The sequence below is a fragment of the Anser brachyrhynchus genome (assembly GCF_964034855.1).
Source record: "Anser brachyrhynchus genome assembly, chromosome: 3".
NCBI classification, from domain to species: domain Eukaryota; kingdom Metazoa; phylum Chordata; class Aves; order Anseriformes; family Anatidae; genus Anser; species Anser brachyrhynchus.
The window spans coordinates 77,631,807-77,658,406 of NC_137696.1; the positions used below are offsets into that span (position 1 = coordinate 77,631,807).

Genomic DNA, 26,600 nt, shown 5'->3' on the forward strand with positions numbered 1-26,600 from the left:
TTTGTAATGTTTGAATTGATTCAGAAAAGGAACTTTTTTAAGAATAAAACAACAAAATCTATAAGTTTATGATATAGATATCCCTGAGTACTCACGACAATTGCTTCTGTTTAAAACAAAAAACAAAAAACAAAAACAGAAACCAGCTGTACTAAACTAAAGGGTGGTAAGTTTTTTTGGTTTTATTTTGTTGTTTTTTAATTCAAGGCCTTGAGGTTGAGAATGAAATTCTCACTAACACCAGCGGTATCAAGATTTTACACCCTCTAGCAAAAGGAATCTCTGCTTCTCTGTTATTACTACTGCCAACATACACAACCGCTGGCTGTTATACAACCACAAGCAAAAGAAGCTGTAAAAGAAAGGGAGGAAAAGTTTAAATATTTCAGAAAATACACCTCTATCAACAATTTAATTAAAGCAATCAAATTTCTTTTTTGCAGGTAATTCAACATTAGAGTTCTTTTGAGTTCAAGGTCATTGAATTATTAGAGTGGACTGCTAGAATTCACTAAATTATTCTGCATCTTCACTGCACTATGAACTACCAGTCTATTTTTAATATTCTCATTAGAGATTTCATATTCTGTGTCAAATTTTTTAAAACCTCCTTGAGGTTTTTCAAATATCAAAATTGGAAATGTCAAATCTCATTTACAGCAACTACACTGCAGAAAAAGACATCCTTACATTTTAGAAGAAATACCAGTGATTTAAGTAACAATGTCACTTTTAAATAAATGTATTGCGTAGGACTTACTGATTACAAATATCTGCAGGAGTAACTGTGATGATTCGCTGCACTAATTTTTTTGCCTTTGGCAATTACTTAAGATTCTGTACTTATTTTAAACCTCCAACGTATCTGCAGAGATATACAGCTAGAGAACGAGGTTGAAAAAATCATCCAGAAAGCACGGAAGCCCAGGAAAATCCATATATTTTAATTCTGGTAAGTGAAAAAGCCATGCTAATCAAATCATTATGTTGGGCTAAAGCTAGTGCAAACACAATAGCACCGGTGCTACAATATTATTACAACCTATTCCGTTTCTTTTGGTGAGAGCTTACAAAGGAAAAGAGTAAAAGAGCAGAAGAAAAAAGTTCCAGAGGCATGTCATAACACGCACAAGGAAGGGAGGATGTTTGTGTTTTTCTTCAGCATCAGTCTGGCAGTCAAGGCTAGAAACAAGATTGTTGAAATTTCACAGCAAAGCTGGTGCACTTAGCTTTTCCTTGCCAGGCAGTGATGCTGGGCATCTTTCTGCCTAATATTTTATTTTTCCAAAGTACTAGATTAACTCAAGTACTATCTTTTTCATGTTAGCAGGAATTAAATACTACTACAGAATGTAGGATGTAGGTGATTATTTAGAATAACTTTAGATACTCTGATATTTAGCAATGTTGTTTAATTTAGCAATGCTGTTTAACACTTTTTTTCTTCCTGGAAACAACAGATAGCAATTTTTGTATGAATTCAGCCTCATCCCTTTGGCCTTCAAGGCAGGTTTTCAAACCGTACCACTCCTTCAGGGTGTTGCGCTGCATACAGAATGAAGAGTGAATACAGAACATATACTGAAGAACATACACTTAAGAGCGTGGCGTGGTTTAGTACGCCTGAAGAAAAAAGTGCACCTTTTTACAGCTGGTGTAAATTTATTGTGCTGATATTTACAGTGGTGTTTGCAGCTCAGCTGCTAATGACTGCTGTGTAAGGCAGACATTCTGCACGCTCGAATACAGAGCAACATTGGGAAAAGCTGCACAGGCCACTAAGGCTTGCTGAAATACGTATCAGCACTCAGTGCTACAATATATTTCAGTCTACTTGCCTTCTGCTTCCAAGCTTAACGCTCTTCAAATGCTGTCACAGTCTATTACCACTCGTGATGTAACATTATACTGAATGAGCTCTGGAGGTAAGAACTGCAGACGTAAATGCTATTGATATAGCTGTGAAGTAGATGCGTTTCTTCTGTCTTTCTTCCCTTTTCTCATTATTCAAAATAATTAGTATTATCAATATTCAGGGAAAATCACTATCATTAGCGACACTAGTTAAGGAGAGCTTGTATGCTTAAAAGCTTATTATGATTTTGGGCTGTATTTTAAGCTACAAGCAGTTGCCTAAATTAAATATATTATTTTTGCCTATAAACCTTGTAGCACGTTATTGTAGGCATACAATTGATTCTAATGTGATGTAACATTACATAGTGTATTTGGAAAATACCTGTTAGATATTCTGGGCTAGGTATATACCTTTCATCCAGAAAAGCAACAGCAGAGTTTAGTTCAGAGATATAAAAAATATAGTTATTACAGTCCTACTGATTTTTTGCTTTCTTAGGAGGCCTAGGTCAACTTAACAAAACAAACAAGGTGAAAAAACAATTCTAATACACAAGAGTTTCCTGTAACACCTGGTATAAACATAGATGTAGGGGGCTGTTAACTGGAACTTTTGAAAAATTGAAAGTGTTTAGCATTTTACTGTCTTACTCTTTGTATAGTCTTAAATAAATAAATATATATATGTATTTGGGGTAGTGGTTGTTGTAATTTTGTCCTGTCTTTCAAATACAGTTTTGTCTTCCATTTTTCAAACTAGCATTCTCTTTCAAATCTTGCTTTATATTTTACATAGTAACAAGTAAAAATTATGCTCAAGATTCAGCCTCCAGAACCACTGACTTGGACCTCGAAGCCAGTTTCTTCTTCCCCATGCCCTTACCCCCATCCAGACTGCTGCTCTGTTCAGCAATGTACTCCAACCACTGTCTACCAATCCATGTTCTACATAAACAGAAAAACACAAGAACTTCCTAACCCTTCTGTAAGTTCATGCAAATAAATATCTACCACTGCTTGCAATTAATTATTTTTAGTGAAACATTTCAAAGCTCACAATTATTGTGTATATTATGTAAATATACATAGAATATGTGTATTTACTATACATATTAAATGGTAGGTTTTAATGCCCCTGCCATTAAAACAAAATATTAAAAACTGTATAGAAACATGTTCCAGAAAACGTTCCTTTAAAGCGTGACTGCTGTTGTTAGCTTTGTAGGGTAGGAACAACATTCTCCTTATGTGAATGTATGGCAGTACAGCACGAATCTATAGGTTGTACTACTGGAAAGTAACAACAACAACAAAAAAAATCAAACAAGAATAAAGCAACCAATCATTAAATGATAACGTGAAAGAAATGGATGCCAACAAAACAGCACAGAAACGAGCACTGGTGCGGGCAATGCTATTTCCAAAGACACTGCTTGTACGCTGCAGAAAGGGTATGGTAACAGCACCAGTGAGCTACAGGGCTGTTATGGGAGGACTGCCCATGCCACCAGGCAGTAACAGCAGCATTTCTCATCCAGGTTGAGAATGCAATGGTAGAGATTGTTCTAAAGGGGGGCTCAGCACTTGGTCACCCTTCACTCAAAGCCAGAGTCAAAAAGGTCACGAAGAAGCTACGAACAGAGCAGAGATCTGAAAGTTTTTCCCTTTTGGGCTTTCCTTTGTAGACAATGCTAGCCACCCAGGTTCTTTGTTTCTGTACTTGTAAACGTTCACTTATCTGTTGCACAGGAGTGCACAGGGCAAAACATTTATATTTGTCAATGTTTTAAATGTTAAAAAGACAGCAAATATGCTGTCAAGATAATCAAAACATGTAACAAGAAAGTAGAACATGCTAAAAACATCATATTCTTCCAAGCTAAAAACTTAAAATATCAGAATTGCAAAAATAAAAACAGGGATACATGGTTGCACAGCATGGAGAAACAAATACTGCTCACAACTATACGAATGAATTACTGAATGTCATAGAGGACACGTGAGTGCCATGATGCATTTTCTCGCCCCTTCGTAGGTGCCAACAACACTATACTCCCCAGCAAATTCTCATTTAAAATAAATAAATAAAAATGGTAGGCGTCTCTACTTTGTGCCCTTAATTTTCCTGTAGCATGGAAAAAACCCTGATAGCATTACATATAGAAGTTCTGGTTTCTCCCTCCATCTTCGGACTAACTTCTCCAGCACTGAACTGATTAAACCCTACAGACGTGATTGCATCCTCACGCTCATTAATCACCACCATGGAATCCTAATCAACAGCCAAAGAACTAACCAGCATCCTCAGATTGTTAGTACTTAATTGCCAAAGCCACAACTGTAATTATTGGTTTACTTTTTTTTTTTTTTTTAAGATGAAGAATTAAAATTACAAATTTCATTTACTTGGGCTAAATTTCTACTTTTCTTTTGAAATAAATACTTAAAATCAAAGCTACAGCTCATCTAGTCTCTTCCTGTAGAACCATTTTCAGTTTCCAACAGATTTTCTATTCCACTGAGATATTTCAAGTCTGACTTACCCTATTCAATTCAAATGCATAAAATTAATTAGTCATACAATTTATTTTGAAGTCATTTATGTATTTATGTATACAAAGAACAAATACAATTACGAAATTGAGAACGCAATTAGTAAGTTAAAAATACAACATGATCACGCACTCATTTCCACTGTAGTGGCAGAAAAACTTTTTACTCCAGAAGGAAAAAAGACAAAGCCTCGAGGCTCAACTTGAGACAGAACACCTAAAATGACTGTCTTCAGATACAATAGATAAAATTAGACTGTGTGTGTGAAGTTATTAAACACAGACTAATATGAATACATTTTTCTTCTTGTAAGCACCTCTAACGTCTCTATTGCTGCATTCCTGAATAGTAGCTATTAAAATGCTTAAACTACTTCAGAAATTAAAATATGTGACAAGATATACTCTTAAGTACGGAATTTCAGAAGACAGTCAAAGTTAGATGAAAAACCTGCAAGTTATCATGTTCGTTTCCCATGCATCACAAAAATAAAAATCTGAAATGCCAGTAAATGGCCTTTGGGTCCGTGAAGGATGCTGTACTAAATACAAGGTATACCTGTCAACTAAAATATTGTGATCAGCTCAAACCTTTGATGATGCAGGTGAGCAAATATGCACTGGCACAGGCTGCCCAGAGAAGCTGTGGATGCCCCATCCCTGGAGGTGTTCGAGGCCAGGCTGGATGGGGCTTTGAGCAACCCGGTCTGGTGGGAGGTGTCCCTGCCCATGGCAGGGGGTTGGAATTGGATGGGCTTTAAGGTTCCTTCCAACCCCAACCACCCTATGACTCTATGAAATCTCTCAATTTTATTTAAGACCACTGTAAGTCAACACAATCATCATTCTTTTCTCTGAGTTTTAATGGCACAAAAAACATACAAAAGTATACGCATTGTCCTGCTGACCCACAGGATCAGACAAACCCTGTCTGAGGACCTCCACGGAAGCTGTAGGGGGACAGTGGCTTAGAAGTGATTCATCTTGGGATGAGTATTACTCACCCTACTATTTCCACACCTGCCGAACTTCCTCAGCCTTTCCTGAAGTCTTCTATCACAACCAACTGAGAAGTGCAACTTCTAACCACTCTTTCTGAACAAACAAATCAAAACTTCCATGTAGATATCATCCCTTTTTAAAGGCATCCTCAGCATCTAATTCTTTATATTAGCTTCTATCCAGAAAAAAACACCAACCACCCCCTACCTGTCCTGCTGATTTGGTCTCCATTAACAATACAGAGGGTCACCAATATTCCTTCCCTCCATCAAACCAGAAAATAACGCAATTGTTCATTGGCAATCATTCTTCCCATACATGTACATCCATCCAAAAAGAGAAAAATCTCACATCACACAACACATAGACACCATGAGAGTCCCAGCCAGCAACAGAGGAAGAGTTCCTCAGGTAAACAAAGCTCACGACAATTACCCATTTATTCTGTTAATTGACTCCATCTAGTGCCAAATTATCCACTAGGATTTTGTTTGTTTGTTCTTAAAATTCTTTAAGTTATTTCAAGAAAAAGGTTTCTCCATCCAAAGGATAGCATTACAACACGCATTTTCTCAAGTGGTTCATAACTCTGGTGAAACAAGAATCCTCTTACGCCAAAATGCAGTGTGTCCTGAAATACATGTTCTCGGGCCTACAGGACACACTGTAGGCTTTAACTTTGGCCTAGCCTCAAAGTTATCAGCAAGTGGCAACCACCAGCACATTTCGGAAGATGAAACTGGTCTGACTGGGCCTCAGGAGACAGGCTGGACGCCAGATGGAGCCTACCTTCTGTCCACAGTCTGCCGAGAGAAGCACAAGAAATATGCAGTGTTTCCTTCCTCAGGCTCAGCTCCTCAAGGAAACCAGCCGGTAGTTACAAGCAAGCATGCTACAGATGAAGGACCTTCAACACTTGCTTTATCCGTGCTTAAAATTGGCCTTGTTGAAAATAAATATATTTTGCAAGATGCCTAACTTTCTGCTATACAGATTCATGGGAGAGAGATGCACTTGGGAGAAGGAGAAAGAGAATCGTCAGGTATTTTGTGAGGGATAAAAACTTGGTCTGAGCATTGTTGGGTATGCATACAGTTTTTGTCTTCCTGTTCACATGTTGTTGAAACAGTAGACTTCAAAGAAAATGTCAATGAATCCTCATAAGCACTATACATGACCTCTGGGGTAATTAGCAATCATTCAAAAGCAACAAGACTAAAATGTTCTATTCTTTATTACTGTCAGCTCTTGTCTTGATCAGCATTTTAATAAAGATGGTTCATTGCTAAGACAGTTTCATGAATCAGTCATAATTACATTCTGACACGCAGTGAATAGTAAAGCAAAACTAAATATCACTTCATCAACCTTTCTAACCTTTATGCAAGTATTAACCGTAAATAATTTTTACACAATCTTACAACAGAAAATCTGCATATTTCTTAGCTTTGTACATTCTCTACACCCTAACTGAATTTCCTGTGACCTATACCTGAAAAAAAAAAAAACCTACAATCAGGCATAATTACTTAGTCTTGCATGATATTCAGGTGTTGCCTTTCACAGATCAAATCAACTTCAAGTACAAAAGCCTACTTGTTCTATAAAAATAGTGCAGTGCTTTAAGGGGTTAATTTTTTATTTATTTTTGTCTTTTTCTCATATTCTTCATTACCTGCAATAACGAAACACAGGAAATTGCTACAATAGCCTTAGACACATCACGCTTGTTCCAATTTTAAATGCTGCAAAAAAATTGAGGAACAATTTCAAAATGCCATCCAAGTATACTATACACTGTCGATGCAACTAATCATGCTTAGGTTAACTCCAGAACACAAACATTTTATTTGAACTATTTTTAAAAGGACAGAGTACAAAGCTCTAGGAAGTCAAATAGAATTTTCAAAACATCTTACACTTGTGACAAGAACACATCAAACCTTAAACTAAGAGTTCAGCAGAAATAGTATTGGGATGAAATTTATTCAGTGAAAGTTGCACAAGTTTACATTACAGCCCTCAAAACTTCACCAACTAAGAAACCTCACTATTCTTGCTACCACAAGGAACATAAGACCCATTGTACGACTTTTCAATAACTTATTTTAACATCTATCTATAAATCAGCTACCCCCTAAGAAGAAGAAAAATAGACAATTAACTTGTAAAATAATGGTGCATGAATAAGGACAGAGACTCTTAAAATGCATTGTTAGGTGAATAGTATTTCAGATATTCAGACAAAAGTACAAGAATTCAGGAGGTACAGATGTGGCAGCGCTGAGTAGGAGACAAGTAGTCTCTCCTTTTTCCAGTCAGGGAACAGAAGAATGGCAAAAAGTAAACTTGCATTCAGTAAGTATTACTCTGAGCAGCTCTCTCTGTTTCACATTGCTCGGAAAAAAAAAAAAATTGTCCTTGAAGAGTAAGGATAAATTAAAGAAATTACTGTATAAAATTCTGTTCCGCTAAAGAACCAAACTGTGTGTAACTTTCAATCTGCTAATAAACAAGCCGTGCCGTTCTGCGAAAAACACAAAGCCAAAAGTTCCCTCTGAGTTTATAACATTATGTTTCATAAGCTAAGGGTCAAATTCACCTCAATGTGTGTACTTCATTGAAATTTTACCCTGAAGTTATTTGTCTAGATTTCTTTCTTTTATGCTGTTGTTTTTCTTTTTAACGTTTGATTTGTATTTCTTTTCCCAGTATTAGCCTTTGCTCCTGCCAGAACTGTTGGCAGGCAGGGAAAAAAAAAAAAAAAGTAGTATTGATTTACGAAACTCAATTTCTCAGAATAAGAAAAAATGCGATTAAAGATCTAAACAAAGGCTAAAGATGGCTTACGCTTAGCTCCGATGAGGTCTACTACCTCATTACCAACAACTGAAAACTTCTGATGCATTTTGTTTCAAGAGAATCCAAAAGTCCTTGCTGTAAAGCAGACTGGGGGGTGTAGAGTCCATTCACTCTTTCTGTATCACGACCATTATGCAAGAAGTATAAAACACTGCCTTTATGCTGCCAAACCACAATGACTCTTCTTACATCAAAGCATTTTCGCCACTAGGGTTTTTTTTCTCTGAAATTTATTCAAGCCAATGGCAGGGAGACAACAATTCAAACACGCTAATTACACCTAATTATCTATTCCTTTTTTTTTTTTTTTCCACCAGCTTCGGCCAGTGTTATTTGCTATCTGGGTTTCTCACAACCTCCTCTTGCCCTGTCCATCCAGCTCAACAGCGAAGTCTTTGAAGAAAACAGTTGTGGCTTCTTAGAATTTTAACAATATAAGGTTCAACTCAAATTAAATTATTCTATTATTAGTTTTGACACATTTATGTGTTAAATATGAAGGCCTCTTGGTTAATTTGGCAAATTCCTCACATCTCTTCATGGCTAGAATTGCTGGTAACACCCTCTCTTGTAGGAGCTTCTCCTCATGCTTTCTTTTCATGATCTAAATGAAATGTTTATTGGATTAAAGTTCTTCTCTGCAGACCTCCACGGTGGCCTGTGACAAAGAGCTTAAAAGCTTTATTAATTGGCTCGGGCTTTTTTTTTTGGGGGGGGGGGGGGGGGGGGGGGGGGGGGGGCAGGACCTCATTTCACATTACATCACAAGCAAATAAAACTGCCACGTGTAATTAGACTAATTTACCCTGATACAGCAGGAATCAACTATTCCATATCTACGATATACTTTGGTTTACTGATTTTAACCAAAGAGCTAACTAACCAAGCAAGAGCTTGGGAAATAACAACAATTAAAGGAAGTGAGGAGGCAGGGAGCCTAGCACTGAGCTACAATAAGAAATGTTTTATCCTTAGAAAAAGCGTTGGTCAGCATCTAAATAAACTGTCTAGATTTTGTGCGTGCACACGTTTAAGACAGTCATGGAAAGTAAACAAACTGAACAGCTCCATATTTGCAGAACACACTAAAGCAATAGGCACGTTATAAAAATACTGTAGCAGTGAAGTGCTTTACACTAGATAATTCAAGAAACCCTCACGTTTACATTTAAAACATACAAACTCTGAAGGCTGTATGCAGAAAGGGCTGATAACTTCTAATCTGACACCTTGCTTTCAAAATACAACATTTTGTTAGTTAAGTCTTACAAATTTGTCACACAAATTACCCATAAATGACAGTGATGTTCGGCACGAAAATACTTGCAATCATGCTATATTTTCTATTTTTATATGTTTAATTAGGTACACTTCACAAAAGATGAATGCTTCTATTACTTGCAGAGAGAGAGAGAGAGAACAAGAACAAATGCTCCTTCTACTTAGGAGTTTGCTTGGTTACATACTAAGAAGGGAAACAAAGGGCCTAACATCTTCAGTAATGAAAAAGTCAATTGATAGGCGAAGCCATCACAATATCAAAGGATTAATCCCAGCAATTCTGACTCAGGTGACAGTTCACAGGGGTCAGAGTGGCTGACACTGACCTCAAAAGCAGGTTTTAACTATTCAACATACTGAAAGCTGCTGGGCTATCACACCATTAGAATGGAACAAACTGACAAATCAATTTCATCAATGAGATGACTTTTTTTGGGGGGGAAATAGGCAGATCCGCCAATCAACAAATCCCTGTATTTCTAACACAGGTGGTTGGACAAAAGCTGAATGCACAATCAAAGAAATTTTATATCTACCAAATGCCTTTGTACAAAATTAACTCCTGCAAGTTTCCTTAGGGACAGTTCAAAATGTTTTAAATATTTTCACCTATTCAAAATAAGTTTCTGGAAATTTAAAATACTTTTAAATCCTTCCATTTATTGCTTTGGAAGAAACGGTATATTTTATTTAAAACTGACCAGAGTGGGTAGTAATGTCAATAAATAATCGTTAACCATATTTGAGAAAAACAGCAAACAGAACGCAGCATATCAATATACTGCTTTCTGTTTAAAAGGTGCTTGCAGTGCTTACTGTTAAGAGCCACGTTAACCAAACAGTTTGAAAAGAAATAATGATTTGGTCCCCAGCAGCAGCAGAAAAAAAAAAAAAGGAAAGTTCATTATAGGAAGCTTACAGTAACTTCACGTCCTACTGAAAACAGACTTCTGGTTGATAGATTCTTTATCTTTAGTTAAAGCAATATACAGGTAACCAAAGACAGATTTTTTATATTATTATTATAAGTCTGTACCTTTTAAAGGTATATGCAGGCTAATAAAGCCCCTAAAACCTCCTGATTTTGACTTAGGACTTTGTGATATTTCAGGTCTATTGCAGAAAAAAATTCTGACAAAATGCTGAAGTTACTTATTTGGTATTTTGACTTGGCTTGACATTTTAAAACTTCATGGCTCCAAGAAGTCCTTGCAAAAGCAAAAAGCACTAGTGTAAGTTTTAGTTTATACACAAACTATTTGAGAAGCTTTCCTCCCTGTCTGCCTGAAGAATTAAACACTGATCCAGCCACTGAATTAGGATTCCAGAACAGTGAAGGATTAATGTAAATATTTTCATTAATTAATGTAAAAAAAAAAAATCTTCATTAATTATCTGCAAAAATTCAACTATTGACAAATTACTGCCAAACCAGTAAATTGTGTGCTTTCTCTTTTTTTTTTTTTTTTTTTTGGAAGAAAATGACTTCAGATCTTACACCAAACTGCTAGAGATGTATAGCTTTATTTGTACACTAGCTTAAAAACGTTGATAAAGTTTTCATATTTTCATATTGATTTGGACTATTAACTTGGGGAGCATTTCTGCTCTAAGCATTTGAACAAACTAACTGTGACCAATAAGTATGGTTTTCTTGTCAAGAACTGCCTTTGTAAAAAATCACTTAGGAGTTTCATGCACTTCAAAATTCTCTGTAAGAGACGCTGCAAGATTAAAAGCTCAATCAGAAGGGACTGAATCTAATTGCAATTATAGAATTAAAAGATTTTCCTTCCTAATACTTATCTCTGAAAAGCCGTATTTTTATGAAATTGCACAGACTGAAGAAGCACTCTGTTTCTGCTGCAGAAACTAAGCCCTTCTATAAAGAATATTCCGTCCTAAAATTTTAGCCATAGCAACAAACCAGTCAACTCAGAGTGTTTCCCTATTCACGAAAACTGCGACTGTGTTACAGGATGAAAGAGCTGCTGAAAAATTAAATCTTTAGCTACATAAGACCTTAAAAAAATCAGAACACTAGGAGAAGTTTAGATTGGACAGGGAACCATCCGTCCAATTACAGATACAGGCTGCAGTATCTGCAGCTTTTACCTGGTCCTAAAAAAAATATATAACTTCACAATTGCACCTCCCACCACAGACATTCGGCAGTCACTCATCCCCAGTAGTCTACCATCTATCTAGACAGGCAACACAGATGAATTTTGCAAGATAACTACATTTTCCCTTGACCACTGTTTCTCCTTTGTGCTTATTCCACAGAAATTGGTTTATAATTGTCTTTGCAAAAAAACAGGGACTCAAACACAGATACCGGAATTATGTAATCTAAATAACAAAAATAAAACAACAACAACAAAAGACAAACATAGGTAATTCTAGATCTAAGACAAGCTGTTTCTCATATAAAAATAGGGAAAGATTTTTGCTTAAGTTACCAGGTTATCTAGGAGCTATTCACTCCATTTACAAAGAATAGAAACAGCCTGAAATCTGTGCTATTTCAAGTGAAGTAGCTCTTCACAGAAACGTACTGTTGATATCTTCCAGTCATCCTGTCTTCATAAGACTATTTAAAGGAATTCAAAGCTCCTGTGTTGAATTACTGTTAGTGCAAAAGCCTTATTTTAAGATTTATGATCATAAAAGAGAACTTCTGAAACAAACAAAGAGCAACAAAAAATACCACGTCCAAACCTCAAGCAAAAGCATGGCAGGAGGTTCTGAATCCAGAGAAACCTAAGACAGAAGTTAGTGCAAGTGGTCAAAGCCATTTCCACAAAACAGGTTAGGTTATAATGACACTAACACAAGACACACATGGTTTAGAATGGGGCGAAAGTACACAAGATAGCAAATCAAATGTTTGCAGCCATAGAACGTAGTATTCTTCTGTTACGTTCTCATGCAAAACCCTAGAAAATATCATCTTTCCATTTCCTAAAGCCACACATGTAATTCTGAACTGTAAAGTAAAGGTCATTTGTTAAAATCTTACTTTAAAATACATTCAATTTGTTTGTTTGTTTTCAATGCCTACTTCTGATGTGCTGAAGTACAAATCTACATTTTTATTTATTATTATTATACCTTGCCCCTACCCTTCTATTTTTCATCTAAGGTCAGAGGAACAGTTGTTGATAAGCCTCGTCTGATCTGCTTTTCAGGCATTATGTTTTGGGGAAGAATAGTGTTATTTTGGTAATATTTACATATATCTACCTTTAACATCAGTTCAGTAGAGCTGCGTTAACACACAAAGATGTAGGGGTAAAAAAAACAGCAAAAAGTAATCGGGAATTTTAGAAAGGTCCTTGTGAATAGAATATTAAGTGCAACCTCATTTCTCCCTTCATTCATTATTATGGTAATGTTCATGCATCTCTAGTCTGAGTTGTGCTACTTGTTTCTTTTCACAATATTCCATCCTCAATTGCAACTCTAAACCCATCCACCAGTCGTTAGGGCTTTTGTCAGTATTCTATCCACAAAGTCCTTCCTAAAAATTACACACAAATAATAATTTACACAGACATTCTGTATGTGTAAAGTGCATTTTACTTTTTTTGTCTACTAGCCACAAGGAGGAAAAAAAAAGCAAGCTACAAAGAAGCGTGATAGATATTCATCACATCTGACCATCAGTGAAACAAATGAGCTTTGCGTTCATCAAGGAAGAAAACTAAGATCCAACAAGGAAAAATACATAGAAGATACTGGCTAACAACAAGGAAATGAAAGATTTACCATAGATGCTGACTGAGCATAATAAGACGTTTCACAAAGCAAATGGATATCAAACTATTGTTGAAAGTGTTCTGTGATCAGGATCTATTGGTCAGCTACAGAATAAACCCCTTTTGCGAATCTGAAGTGTATAGAGTTGTTGATTTGTTTTAATGTTTCTTACTTTTCTAAAGCCATCCAGATAGGAATCACTTCCAGTGGTAACCTCCCTGACATTATACACAGCCATTCTGAGATACAGGATTGTCAATGTCAATGACACGTTAACTTTGGAACCTGGTAACTGCTCAAATGTCAGCATTCGGTAGGATTCTCAAAGATGCTTAGGCAATGAAGCAATCTCTCGATTCCAACAAGCCCCACTGAAAGTCTGAAGCACTGTTACTTTCTTCACTACTGACCACCTTAGCAGAAACATCCAACCAATGCATCTGTTCTGCAGATCCAAATTGCTTCTCACTGATCCAAACCTGACCTAAACTTCTACCTTACCTTTCTTCTTAGATATTGATATAGCTCACCTTATTCATGCGTTTATGCTGGCAATCCTATTGCAAGCCTTCGATAACATAACAATACAATTAGAGTTTGGGAATTAAAAAATATCTGCAACTTGCCCAGAACTTAAAGCATCAGTTCAGCATAGGCTCTTTTAATAGCAAAACAAACACTGATCATATTATTCACATTTAAAAAGAACACTCCATTTTTTCATCTAAATGAGGCAACTCACACCTGCCACACCACAACCTGAAGACTCCGGGGAGCTTGCTTCTGAACTTCTACTTTTTGGCCATGGCACAAAGCCTCAGAAAACCACTTACATGAGGGGAAAAAAATACACAGACACAGAAACAAGCTGATTGAAGGGTACACACACGACTGATTTCTTTACACCAGAGGAATACCAAGTTTTTATAGCATAATAAATTTAAGATGTCCACAAGTACAACACAGCATCACTGTTACAGGAATACTATGTCATGTGGCATATACGCAGCAGATAGAGAGTCCTATCCAAACAAATTAATTCGCTACTTTAGTCAAAAAGTTAACTTTCATACTAAGTGCCCAGCTTTCAAGACATGTCAATTCTAGTAAGGAAGAGCTCCGTTTTTGCCTCACCTTCAATTATTTTCACCCCAAGGAGTTAAAGCATACACATCTTATCCGGAAACTAGTATCAAAGTAATCCTGTACAAATCGAGTTTATTGTTAATAGAGAAGGCAAAATCAGAAAGCATTTAACAAGTGATTCTCCTTACCTTCAGCACAGCAATGAATGGTACAAAATTAGCTCTCTGAAGACCATTTTTATAGAGATCTGAAAGAAAGAAAATCAGTACCAGTTTTGCTACTTCGTCTTAATACCAATATCACCTTGTATTTTAGTCTAGCAAATAAAATTCTGTATTGCTAAAGAGATAAGGAACAGAAGTGGAAAAAGAAGAGATGAAATTGATTTCTGTTCTCTTGCTGTATGAAAAGTCATTACATTCTTAAGGAAGAAAGGAAGAAACATCCTGAGAAAGTCTGGAAAAGGCAGGAAGTGAAAGATGATAAATCTCTAATGATATATAACTGATTTTAGCAGAAGAAATAAGGCCTATGCCTGTTTAAAAAAAGATATAAAAAGGATTTGTAATGTTGGGTATAAAGCGGTATAAGGCCAAAACTATGCAACTGTTAAGTTACAAGTATTTGGTAGAAGGGAAAAAACAGCTTCAATTAAAAATAAGCAATTTTTACAAAGTTGGTGTCATTTTTAATCAACTTTAGTACACTTTATCCTCTAGCAGTTCTACCAGGTACACACTTTTTCCAAAGCAAGGAGATCCATCTAAAGGAGGGAAAAAAACACCTTTAAGCAAAGTTGTTCAAAATACAACTGAGTACCAAAAAAAAGAATAGTATATTAGGCACGTAGATCCGCACCCAGAGAAAATACAAATTAATAAAAACCAACTGCAAAGCGATGTTGTGCGTCTTAATTATCTCTACAATTTATATAAAGTTCTCTTCTCCAGAAACTATCCAACTGCCTAACATATTCATAAACTAATGACTTCTTCATTGAAAATATTACCACTCAGATTGTATGATGTGCCGCTTTATTCCATTACTATTTGGGAGCCCTACAAAAAGGCAGCATAGCAGCTACTGCTAACAGGAGAAATAACCATGAGAATACAGACACCTGGCTACCACCACACCTGGTGGAGGTGGTAACACCTTCCACCAAAATCCCCATCCGAGACCATGCCAGGTTATTAACACCTATATTCACCATAATGCCTGAAGGCTACAAGGCTAAAGCTTTCATGCTCTACTAGCAGATACTGCTGTATGGAAGACAGATTACGTGAGAAACCACCAGGATATCTACACAGAAGCATTTAGGAAAATTATCAGTGAAGGTTATTCTGTACACTAATTATGAACCAAGTTGTATGAAGCCACATATTCTCCATAATCCTACAATCAAAACAGGTAAACATTTGTTTAAACAGCAATCAATTGCATATTTACTCAGAAAAATTTGTGAACATGTACCATTACTGTAATAAAGTGACTTCTGTTAGTTCTTCTAGTTAATAAGCCTGAGGTTTTATAGTTTTGGATTTTTGTTTGTTTTAATTACGTCTGTTTTGTTAGGATGAGGAAAAAACAGTAATTTTGGTGGTGAAAAAAAGCTGTTATTCATACACTATACCTCAGTATTTCTCTCTCTTGCTCCCCTGAGGTTGAAGTTTAACATGATTAAGCATATCACAAATTGTCAGCAGCTGAGTGCATCTGCTCTCTAATGGAAAAGATACTTTTTTCTCCTTTGTAACCACAAGAGGAGAACTTATGAATTCAATCTTAAACCTTGATAAAATACACTGCATTAATCTAACACTTCTCTGTGGAAGTATTTCAGACACAGACCATAAGCATGCAGGAATAGTGAGAAGGAGGAGGGAAAAGAACACAACAGGCAGTGACCAGTGTCTGGATTGCAACATTGTTCAGTTCTGGAGACACCTTTCTTGATGTTCTCTGTTGGGTAGCTAGCAGAAGTGACTGTCTTTCAGGTTTATACCATGACTTAGTATGTATAAAAAAACAGGCACATAACAGAAATTGCCATAAATTGACAAGTTAAGAAGTGGGATGCAATAACAAGTTGTAAGAATCACTCCTGAACTCTAAAGAGCAGTGGTTCAACAAACACATGGATGGATCCCAAGTGAATGAGGCACCACTGTCAAGTTCATCTGCGGTTCACCCAACTATCTTAGTTCTGATTTCATCTTGTTTGCTCAAAAAAAGGAAAATAAACCAACAGGAAATTATTTCACCTTTTAGAAAAAACGTTTGAGTGTTTCTTGTCTTTTTTAAGATAAAAAATGCATTGCAACTCTTTAGTGATTCTTTTACCTAATTAGAGAAATTCACTGGTAGTTAATACTGTAACTCTTTAGTATTTTTTTGCAAACATTTGAAATTAATCTGAAGTGTCATAGAAGTTGCATAAAAATCATGCATTATGCTAACTACTACGACTACACTACAACAAAAGTTCTCGTGTGCAGAAAATTATAATTATTGCTCAGTTAAAAGCACCCTCAGCACCTCTGTTCCCAAATTCCCTCCCACCGGTTTGGAGAGAGTATAGAAGATCAGAAACTACAGAAGGGTAAGGAAAGGGGAGAGAAACATGTATTTAGAGATAAGAAAGGAATAAGACTTAGTGAAAAACATTTCTTCCTTAAGAACACAAGAAAACAGGGGACAAACTGGAGCATCTCAGATTCTTGAAGGCTAGTGAGTTTATTAGTATTAAATATATAATTCTTATAAAATGGTTTTGTAAGATACTGAGATTAATTGCATTTGGGTAATACTAGTAACATGTTTGTTTTTACCTTCTGGTGGCCTGTTAGATGTTGCCACAACGACAACCCCATTTTGGAACAAGTTTTCAAAAAGCTGCTTCAGAATCATGGCATCAGCAATGTCAGTGACCTGTAGAAGACAACACATTTGTTTCATCTTCCTTTCAGCTTCTGCTGCAATAGATCTGCAAGTGGCTTTATGGCTAGGAAAAATGCTTGTTAGTGAAAGCCATGGAGAAAGATTCTAATTATTGCTTGGTGAGAAAAAATAAAAGGGATAATTAATAAGCAGTGAATGTACCACAGTCTTTCAAAACTTGCCCGCTCTTTATTATAGAACTCCACCATATCTTTACCAATTGCTAAATGATTCCATGTTAACTTCTATTATAAAAACTACAGGTGGGAGACACAGAAAACAGATCTAAACATTTAAGAGGCCTAATTAATTGGAAACCACATGAAAAAAACAGAAGACAGAAAGGAAATACACACCGGCTGTTTTACATTTCTATTACCTTTGAGGCAAAGGTTTGCAGAGGTGAATTTAAATGGTCATGGGACTTCAGAAATAAAGACAAGTAGCCAACTATACATAATCAGCTGCTGTTGAAAATAGAATGATATGACATAGATACTATTGTGTGATTGTTGCAAAAAACAATTCAACAGATGGCCCATCACAAAAATAAGCAATTTCATTGTTCTTTTTAAGTGCCTTCTATTACTGTCCATGAATAATCAAAAGGCACGGCAGTCACTTCCAGCACAGTCAGCCTCTTCTAACCTTCAGGCACAAAACACTAACAAAAAATAAAAAGGGGTGGGACAAACGATACTGAAATAAAAAGGCTGAACAATAAGCAATAAAGTAAAATTTCTTTAAATATCTAAGTTTAGCTTAACTAACTTGCTTTACAGTACCAAGAAATAAAAGGAAAGCAAACCAGAAACCACTCTGTACAAATAAAAATTAATAAATTTGTCTGAATGGAAGAAAAGCATTGTTACAAGACCAATTCATATTTTGCAGGAGTTCACCAGCTGAGATCAGTGGTCCTAATAAGTAAATCACCTTTACTATCATTAAACTCTTGTTTCTCTTGCATTCTCCTTGATTAGTAAGCCAAAATGCAACAAGTGTCTATATAATAAAGACCCCAGTTCTGAGGAAATTAAAAAGTGGTGGCATCTTGAGAGTTAGATGCATTCATGACACAACAGATTGATGGACTGCTATTTTTTGCCAGTTTAGATGTGTATGTTGTGATGGTAATACACGCTATGGAAAGACTCCAACCATTTTAATATTTTTTTTCTGATCCCCTCTTCCCTCATTTCTAAAAGACCTTTCTAAGTAGCAAAATAAAGTAATTTTACATTAGACAGAGGAAAACACAGGTTACATTTCTCACAGCTAGACTGGAAGCGATGAAGTTCCTACTGAACCATAAGTAAATACCAGTTTCATTCTCCCAAAGATGTCTTCTATTTTGTTCTATAAAATACATTAATATGCATTTTTTTTTCTTTTTTAAAAACAAACTGTTTTATGTGATCAGTAACACTCTCCAGATTTATGCATCTCTGATCACTAAACTCTAAAGAGCACAATGATTCACTATTGTACTATATGTCTGATATAGGTGCTTATGCACCCTCCTAGTGCTAGTATATTTCTTCTAGATACTAAAGTTTAGGAACTTTCCAGGTTGTATTTAAGAATACTGCATATAAGAAATCAATATGTATATGCATTTTAGGGATAACTGAATTTCTTGGCTATTAGGTTTGCTTTATGATACAAGTTTTTAAATCCATGATTTTGTCGTGGCTTTTTTTAATTTCTATTTTTATTTTTTTTACAATCTTGCATTAAAAAAAAATAAGACACTACCTTTAGGAAACAAAGGCTGAAACAATGTCAGCACTTGAATGAAAGAAAACAATGAATAAAATTCTTTTATTAATGCGAACTGCTATTTGATGCTCAATTCTGATGTTTTCACTGCATTACAAATAAAAAATTAACTCCTGAAATGTTTGTCAAAAAGCAAGAGCCATTTGAAGAACTGGAATGCAAATTTAAGCTCTCTTGACCTAGCAGAGCTTTGGGAAGAGAAGAATTCTACCAGATAAAGCAACTAGAAGACAGTAACTAAAGCACTGTCATTTCTCATATCTTTTACTATATCCAGAATTCATTACAGGAAGGAACAAAAGCAAAGGCTACAAATTACCAGTAGGGAGAGCCTGCTAATGGAGAGAATAGATATATTTCATTAGCATTTAAGAGAAAAGATTTTTATGACCTAGTGCAGCTTTTCACTACAGCTCACGTCAAGAAAAAAAAACATATAAAAACACATCAGTAATAGTTAATTTACATGTATAAGTGCCTGAGACTCAGTCATCCACTGATTGGTACAGTTCCACGTAATGAATGACAAACACAAGCATGTATTATCAGTAATTAGTATTAGCACAAAAATAAGAGCCTAGTTGTTATTAGAGGCTTTTAATAGCGTGTAGGTTAGTAAAAACTCCCTAAATTGTAGTTTGGTTAACGTCTAAGTGGTACTGATGGTACATAAATACTAGCACTGTATCATCATTCAGCACACCAAGAAGTGCAGATCCTGTTTTCATTACCAATACCAACTACCATAGCTTACAGTTGCATGGCAAAATTAGAGCTTCTAATTACCTGTGTGGAGTTATTTGATCACTAAACAATGACTACTCTCATTATATTGGCCAACCTCTATGTTCTGAAACATGAAAATTATAATTACAAATGGGTTAATTCAATTCTGTTGTTTTAAATGAGCACACATTTTTTTGAATGGTTCAAGACTTCTGTGGTTTAAAAAAAAAAGGACTAACATTTATAGTACACGGCGTGACAAAGATCAATAACAAGAAGCAATGTTTTAACCTGAGAGCCTGCACCTCAAGTAAATGCTGACACAACACCAGCTTCGGCATGGACAAGCTCAGAAGCTTCATGTCATCTCTAACATGCTGGCTATCACACAGTATTTGCAAAAGGTAACATTTTAGGAGTTTTTTTTTTGTTGTTTGTTAAATACAATTTTGGAACACCTCGTGGCATCCTGAAATATTTGTATAAGTCATTTTGTCAAACAACTCTCCATTTGTTTGAGGTTTCTCTAGGCAACATGACTCACTTCAGTGTACTTCTGTTTTCTTTAGCCCACTGTCAAAGAGGAATTTGAAACCTCAGCAGTACTTTTTTTTTTTTGTCTTTTGAACTTCTACATTTGGTTTCATCTGAAATATGAGCACTAACATTACTTTTTGCTGTCACTGTTACAGAATCACTTGTCTGTGTCTGATCTTTACGTAAATACAGCTTATGCTCCTTTTTTTCCAACAGGTATTTGAAAGAAACCTGACGTGTTCCAGCAAATCTCAATAGTGTTCCTGATATTTCCTCAAAGCACAAGCGTTTTGTCAAGGAATTTACAGACTCAACTTGACTTCCCACCTACCAAAATAGACAGTAGCTTTGTCCGCAAGTCAGAACAGCGTATGATCGGACCTTTCAGCTCTTTCCAGTTTTATTTTAATCTAGCAATTCTTTAAATATAAATAAATTTGTTGTAGTGAAATCGGGCCGTTAGTTTCACTGGGAAAATCGACTGAAAATCAAATAAAGTCCTGAGTTGGATTATCAGTGTTAGGTTTGTCACTCTGAACTGCTCTTCCTGCTACTTTGAGTATTTAAGCAGAAGGTTTCTTATTCCAAATTCAGTGCCTTCCAAAAACTCTCTGAAAACTGGGCCTCCTCTTCAGCAGGCCAAGCCTTCCTAGCATTTGATGCTACAGAAGATCAGCCAAAAAAAAAAACAGCTACTCAGAGATCTGTGAATGTAGACCATTGGTACATCAAGAACAAATACTTTCATTAAAAATCACGTAAGAATGCAGAGTCTTGGAAATACATTTCGATGCGTATTTCTTACGCTTATTTTCCCAGCTGTGACCCCCCAACAGAAGTATTCTACACAAGGTGATTTTTACAACTGAAGTGGTTGCTGTACCTCAAGCAAGTCAGCAGGGGGAGCAGGCAATCAACTTGGACACTAAAATTACCAGTGTCTCTCTTTAAAATGCGTTACGGGTGACAGACAATATGCAAACGCAGCAACATCAGTATATGAAAGCAGTGGACATTTATACAGAAAATCACATATTTACACTAATAAACTGTACTCCTGTTAGCAAAGATGCCTCTATGAACCATTCAAGCATTTTTTGTCATGACAGTAAATCTCTTCCTGTCCCACTCCAAACCTTCCCATTTCTTTATGGTGTTAATACAACTGTCTGTGTATTTTGACTTTGTACTGTGAGCTTTGGAAGCCCAGCATTCCTATTGACTAGCTAAAACACATCTTAAGTGATCAAACAGCAGCCAGCGTTTGAAATCAGAAAAAAAGCACTGCATTCAAAGCTGAAGAAAACCTGCACCATCAAAAGTCAAACCGTGCTCTGTTCAATCCATGAATGAGTTCACATGTTGTTCACTAATGCAAGCATACAACTAGAATACACACAAAGGTTGTTGACAAGTGATAGAAAAAAAGTGCAAACCACTCCATATTAAAGAAATTTTAAGACTTGTACAGCTCCATTTTTTTCAGATGACAGAACAAAAGATTGACATTAAAACAAATAGAAGACAACGATAATGATCTCGTCTGTGAATAAAACAGCTTGAAAAGACCAGTCTTTTAAAAGAGGAAAGAAAGGCACGTTCAACAGACATATATCTGCCTCCTACTTGAACTGGTAGCACCAGGTATCACATACAGTGACTGGTATAGGCAGACATACCTCCACATATGTCCAACTGTATGTACGCCTACACAGCATTCAAAATTGCCCTTTTTTTTTTAATTATGAGAAACCCATGAGAACTGCAGTTAGAATTTACTTATTCTTAAACTTTGTTGTTACAAGTTTTACTCTAAACAAGCAAAGCCAAAAGCAAAGATCAAAACCAAACCACAATCTGCAGCATTTGGTTTTTGGGCAATAAATTCTGGCATAACGATTTGAATTGGTTCTGAGAAAGTCAACTTATTTTAGAGAAAGTATTCTGACAAAATACATTTGATGCTCATAATTGAGAAGTGGATCAGGAAAACATTCTTTTAACACACTGAAACACTGCAAAATATAACTCAAATACAACTTTTTATTAAACATTTTCAAATGAGACTGCAATGACCCCACACATCCTGAAACCACAGGTCAAAGGATTATCCCTTGCTGCAAAATGCAGAAGTAACTTAAAACCAAAAACACCTACTACTTAACAAGCTGAAAAAAAATCCCCTTCATGGGAGCTGATCATAAACTAGTTATCTTCTTCTGTGCATAGGCTATAAATAGTAGCTAGGAGATCAAAATTGCTCTATCCATTTCAGTTATATGCTAATTTAAGAGCATAATGCATAAAATTTACAGTCAATAGATGATTCTTCTACTAGTGATGATTTGAGAAACAACACAGATCTGTTCTCCTCTTCCCCTGCAGTTTCTCTTGGAATTCAAAATCTCAGCTAATCGAGCTGCTTAGAAAATGCTCTCAGAAAAAAAAAAAAATTATAAAGCAACTCTATGATTAAATTTGTGACGTCCTTAAAATTCACAAGCCACATAAAACAAATGAATCAACCAAGCTATTTGGGCAAAGACCATTTTATCACTTCATTTTTAGTTTTCACATTTAATTCAACAGAAGTTTCCTAAAATGTACATCACACTAATAAAATTTGACACTGACACTCCAAAGTCTCCAGTAACTCTAGGAAAGAATTTAGATTGAAATTAATATGTTATTTCCATGTCCTTAATTGCAGTGAGACCATTTTGTTCCTCTATATGAACCACAGTAAAGACCGACCAGGCATGCCAACCATGTATGAGGTGACTACTGTCCTGGCACTGTACAGACTGATTTTAAGATGACAGTTCCTGTCCTGAAGCACTTATGAGCCTAAACGTTAATTATTACCCACTAGTGTGAGCAGTAACTACAGAGGTAACTTGTATATTCTATCCTGGAAAAATAAAAAATTAACACCATCTTCAGAACCGTGAAATCACTTCTGCTCTTGAACTTCCACAGTTCACTTCTGGCCAGTAACTCAAATACTATACAAGTAGTAACAAATATCATATTTTTAAGATTAACAGTAACGTCATTAAGTTTCCCTTAAAAGCCAAGGAGTAACCTCTGATTTCTTACCTGAAATTCATCAAAACATAAGAGAGAAGCCTCTTCGCTTATTTCCTCTGCTACTGGTGCAATAGGGTCATATGATTTGGCCATAAGTCCTGGCTTTCTTTTTGGCAAGCTCTGCTTAAGGCGATGTATTCCTGAGTTGATAAGACGTAAGAGAATAAATATTTTTCATACTTTTGTAAAATATGGAAAACAAAGTTATTTAACTAATAAAAAGCAACCCAATGCGGTTAAAAGAAAAAAAACTTAACATTTCTTCTAACTTCAAGAGGGCAAAACCATTGTTTTCAACCACATCCAGGCAACTACTAAAACCACAGAGATTGTGATTTCTATATTCTTGCTAAGAAACATGAAAAATAAAAATCATAGAACCCCTGAATACTAATACCAAATGCCTAGAACCTTATTCTTAAAACTGATATAAATTACAGTTCTATCTTGCTCCAGTTCATGACCTTAGCTTCAGTTTCACTTCATAATTTGACATTTTCTGTCCTAATCATCTTGTGAGTATAAAAAAATCCTTTCAGTGTTTACAAATGAGTGGCAGAGCTCTGTGCATCGCATGCTCTGGAGGTATACTTAGAATGCATTTAGTTAAGAAAACTCAGACAAAGTTAATGCAGTTATATTTTACAATGTAAACTAGATGATGCTGATATAAAGTTATTACATACATACTTTAATGCCATAGATTGCATTCCATCAGCCTACGAAAAACATTTGGCAAACCAAGGTCAAAGTAAGAAGCCAGCTTTGTTAAAATTTAATGAAGTAGAGCACTAGTGACAAGAAACAGAAAATCTCAACAGTGACCCAATGGTGATAAAAAAACAAGGGCAGTAAAAGGGGCAGAAGTTGTTTATGCCAATGAAAGCCTTCCAAGAAAAAGGCAGCTGTCACAATACTTGTAAATTGTAGCATAATTCACTAACAATTTCACAGTATTCATCTTCACTGATTTAGTTGTCTCTGAATCATGATCCATCACAGAAAAAGACTATGATGTAGCATTTACACTTATCTGTCCTTTTGAGTGACAGCATCACATTACTTTCTGTTTTATCATTCATTTTCAGCAGCTGCCTTCCTCAGACTGCATGTAAGCTAACCAGTAACTGAAGAATATCTAGATAAGGATTTAATCCTAAACATACATGCAATTTTCTATACAATCTGGTATACAAAACATTTGAGAAGATACTTGAGAAATAGTATGCAATTAATATCTACTCCAGTATGGCAAACACTGCTAAAATCCTCTAGCTTATTTCTTTTTTTCTTAGAAACTTAAATAAAATTACATTGTATACTACACACCCGAAGATGAGACAGGCTTTTTCATAGTTACCATAGTTCATAAAATTGTTGTAAATACCAGTATCTGCACTTACTCTGGTGCACATCTAGCATGAAGCCATGAAAATGGACTCTCTTTTTCCTTTCTACTTCTAAATGAGAATAGAACATGTCCATCACCATTGTCTTCCCTGTACCTTCAAATAAAAAAAAAAAACACCCAACAGGTAGTTAATTTAAGAACAGTATGTACTGATTACAATAATGATTGGTCATTAGCTTTGAACTAATGAAACTATACTCTTCCACAAAATAAGTACAAAGCCAGACTGTTGGGGAAGAAAGGTTATATTTCATGTTCAAAAACCCAAAAATACTGCTTTGTTATTGTTCCATTTTGATCTATACAGCGTTGACTGAAAGGTTGCACAAATGGCTCCATAGGCATCCAGAAAACAACGTTTTCACTTGAAAAGCTTTTTCACTCTACACTGTTGTAATTAGAACGTACACATTCTCTCCCTGATCCACTCCCCCCCAAGTTGCTTTTCAAATTCTTAAATTGCATTCCTAAATATTAGTGAGTAGGTAACACTGAAAAAATGTATACAAGGTGGTGTATGATAATTAAACAGCTTCCAATCTTCTAAGGTGTAATTGGGTTAATTAACATCATATTCTGGAAGAAAATGAATCTTGGAAAAATAATTAAAGAAAAATGCTACATAATTTTCAACTTTTTAGATACTTCAGAATTTGCATGAACACACATTTAGATAAAATTCCATCGGAATTGATGCAGCTGAAACTTACCAACATCTCCATAGACATAAAGACCTTTTGGAGGTTTGTTTTTTGCAAAGAGCTGCAAATCAAGAAAAGAAAAATAAATACAAACATGGTGCACAATGAAAGCAAGCACATAACTGTGATAAAGTAATCAAGTAGCTACATTTAACTACCTGAGTAGGAATAGTCAGCAAAGTATAACCTTGAATAAATTATTAGCTCAGAATTGGTAAGCAATCTAATGTTGTATTTCTGTGAATTTTGTTAAAAAAAGGCAAATACACACGTTATTGGTTTTTTTTAGATCACTGTGAAAATATCTCCATCCCTAGTCCATTTTTTTAATAACTAGAACACACAGAAAAGTGATTAAATGTTTCCCAATACTTCACGATCAAAATAAACCTTCTTCCCTCAAACAAGCTCAGAAAAAAGGATATAAAATAAAGCACTACCACAGGAATTGCAGATGTATGTTGTATATACCAGCTTTACTTAAGATATAAACATTTAGAATTTAGAAAATCAACATGACAAAGACAGAAAATATTCTAGGTCCCCTTTCTCTCTACTTTGAATCTTAAATGCAGAATTATCTGTTCTAAACATGATTTAAACCAATGGATGCACAGTTAAAATATATCATTTTAAATATGCATTTATACACACACAAATTAAAGGTTGTGTTCAAATTACTCATTTTAATAAACATTTTCTCAACTGAGTTTTATCTTAATTAATACTGGTTAAGAAGTTTTAACCTCTTAACATTACTCCGGACATATGTTATGACAGCTGATTATTTATTCTGTTTTACTATATACGTATTTTTATGGAAATATCTGCAATAGACTCAATACTCCAATTTGAAACAGTCTTCCTCTCCCACCCTAGGACGACGGTCATATGCATAGACACTTCCAAGTAAAACTCTATAAAGAAACAGTTTCTAAAAAATTGTGAAGTCTTAAAAAAAATCTCATCAAATTTATGAAACAGAACTGACATCCACAAAATCATCAC

The 26,600-nt window shown here is 35.4% G+C and overlaps 1 protein-coding gene across 2 annotated transcripts in view; it reads right to left on the reverse strand.

Moving 5' to 3' along the window:
• The window catches only part of AFG1L (AFG1 like ATPase), a 70,075-nt gene that overhangs the window by 28,277 nt on the left and 15,198 nt on the right, over positions 1-26,600 (reverse strand). The window contains exons 3-7 of one of the 2 annotated variants that reach the window (XM_080586988.1): positions 25,602-25,653; positions 24,884-24,985; positions 23,490-23,620; positions 17,237-17,336; positions 14,591-14,649 (exon numbers count right to left, since the gene is read on the reverse strand). In XM_080586988.1, the coding sequence (XP_080443114.1) occupies positions 14,591-14,649; positions 17,237-17,336; positions 23,490-23,620; positions 24,884-24,985; positions 25,602-25,653 (444 nt within the window). The remainder of the gene's footprint in view (positions 1-14,590; positions 14,650-17,236; positions 17,337-23,489; positions 23,621-24,883; positions 24,986-25,601; positions 25,654-26,600) is intronic. The other variant, XM_080586989.1, reaches the window with a different exon arrangement.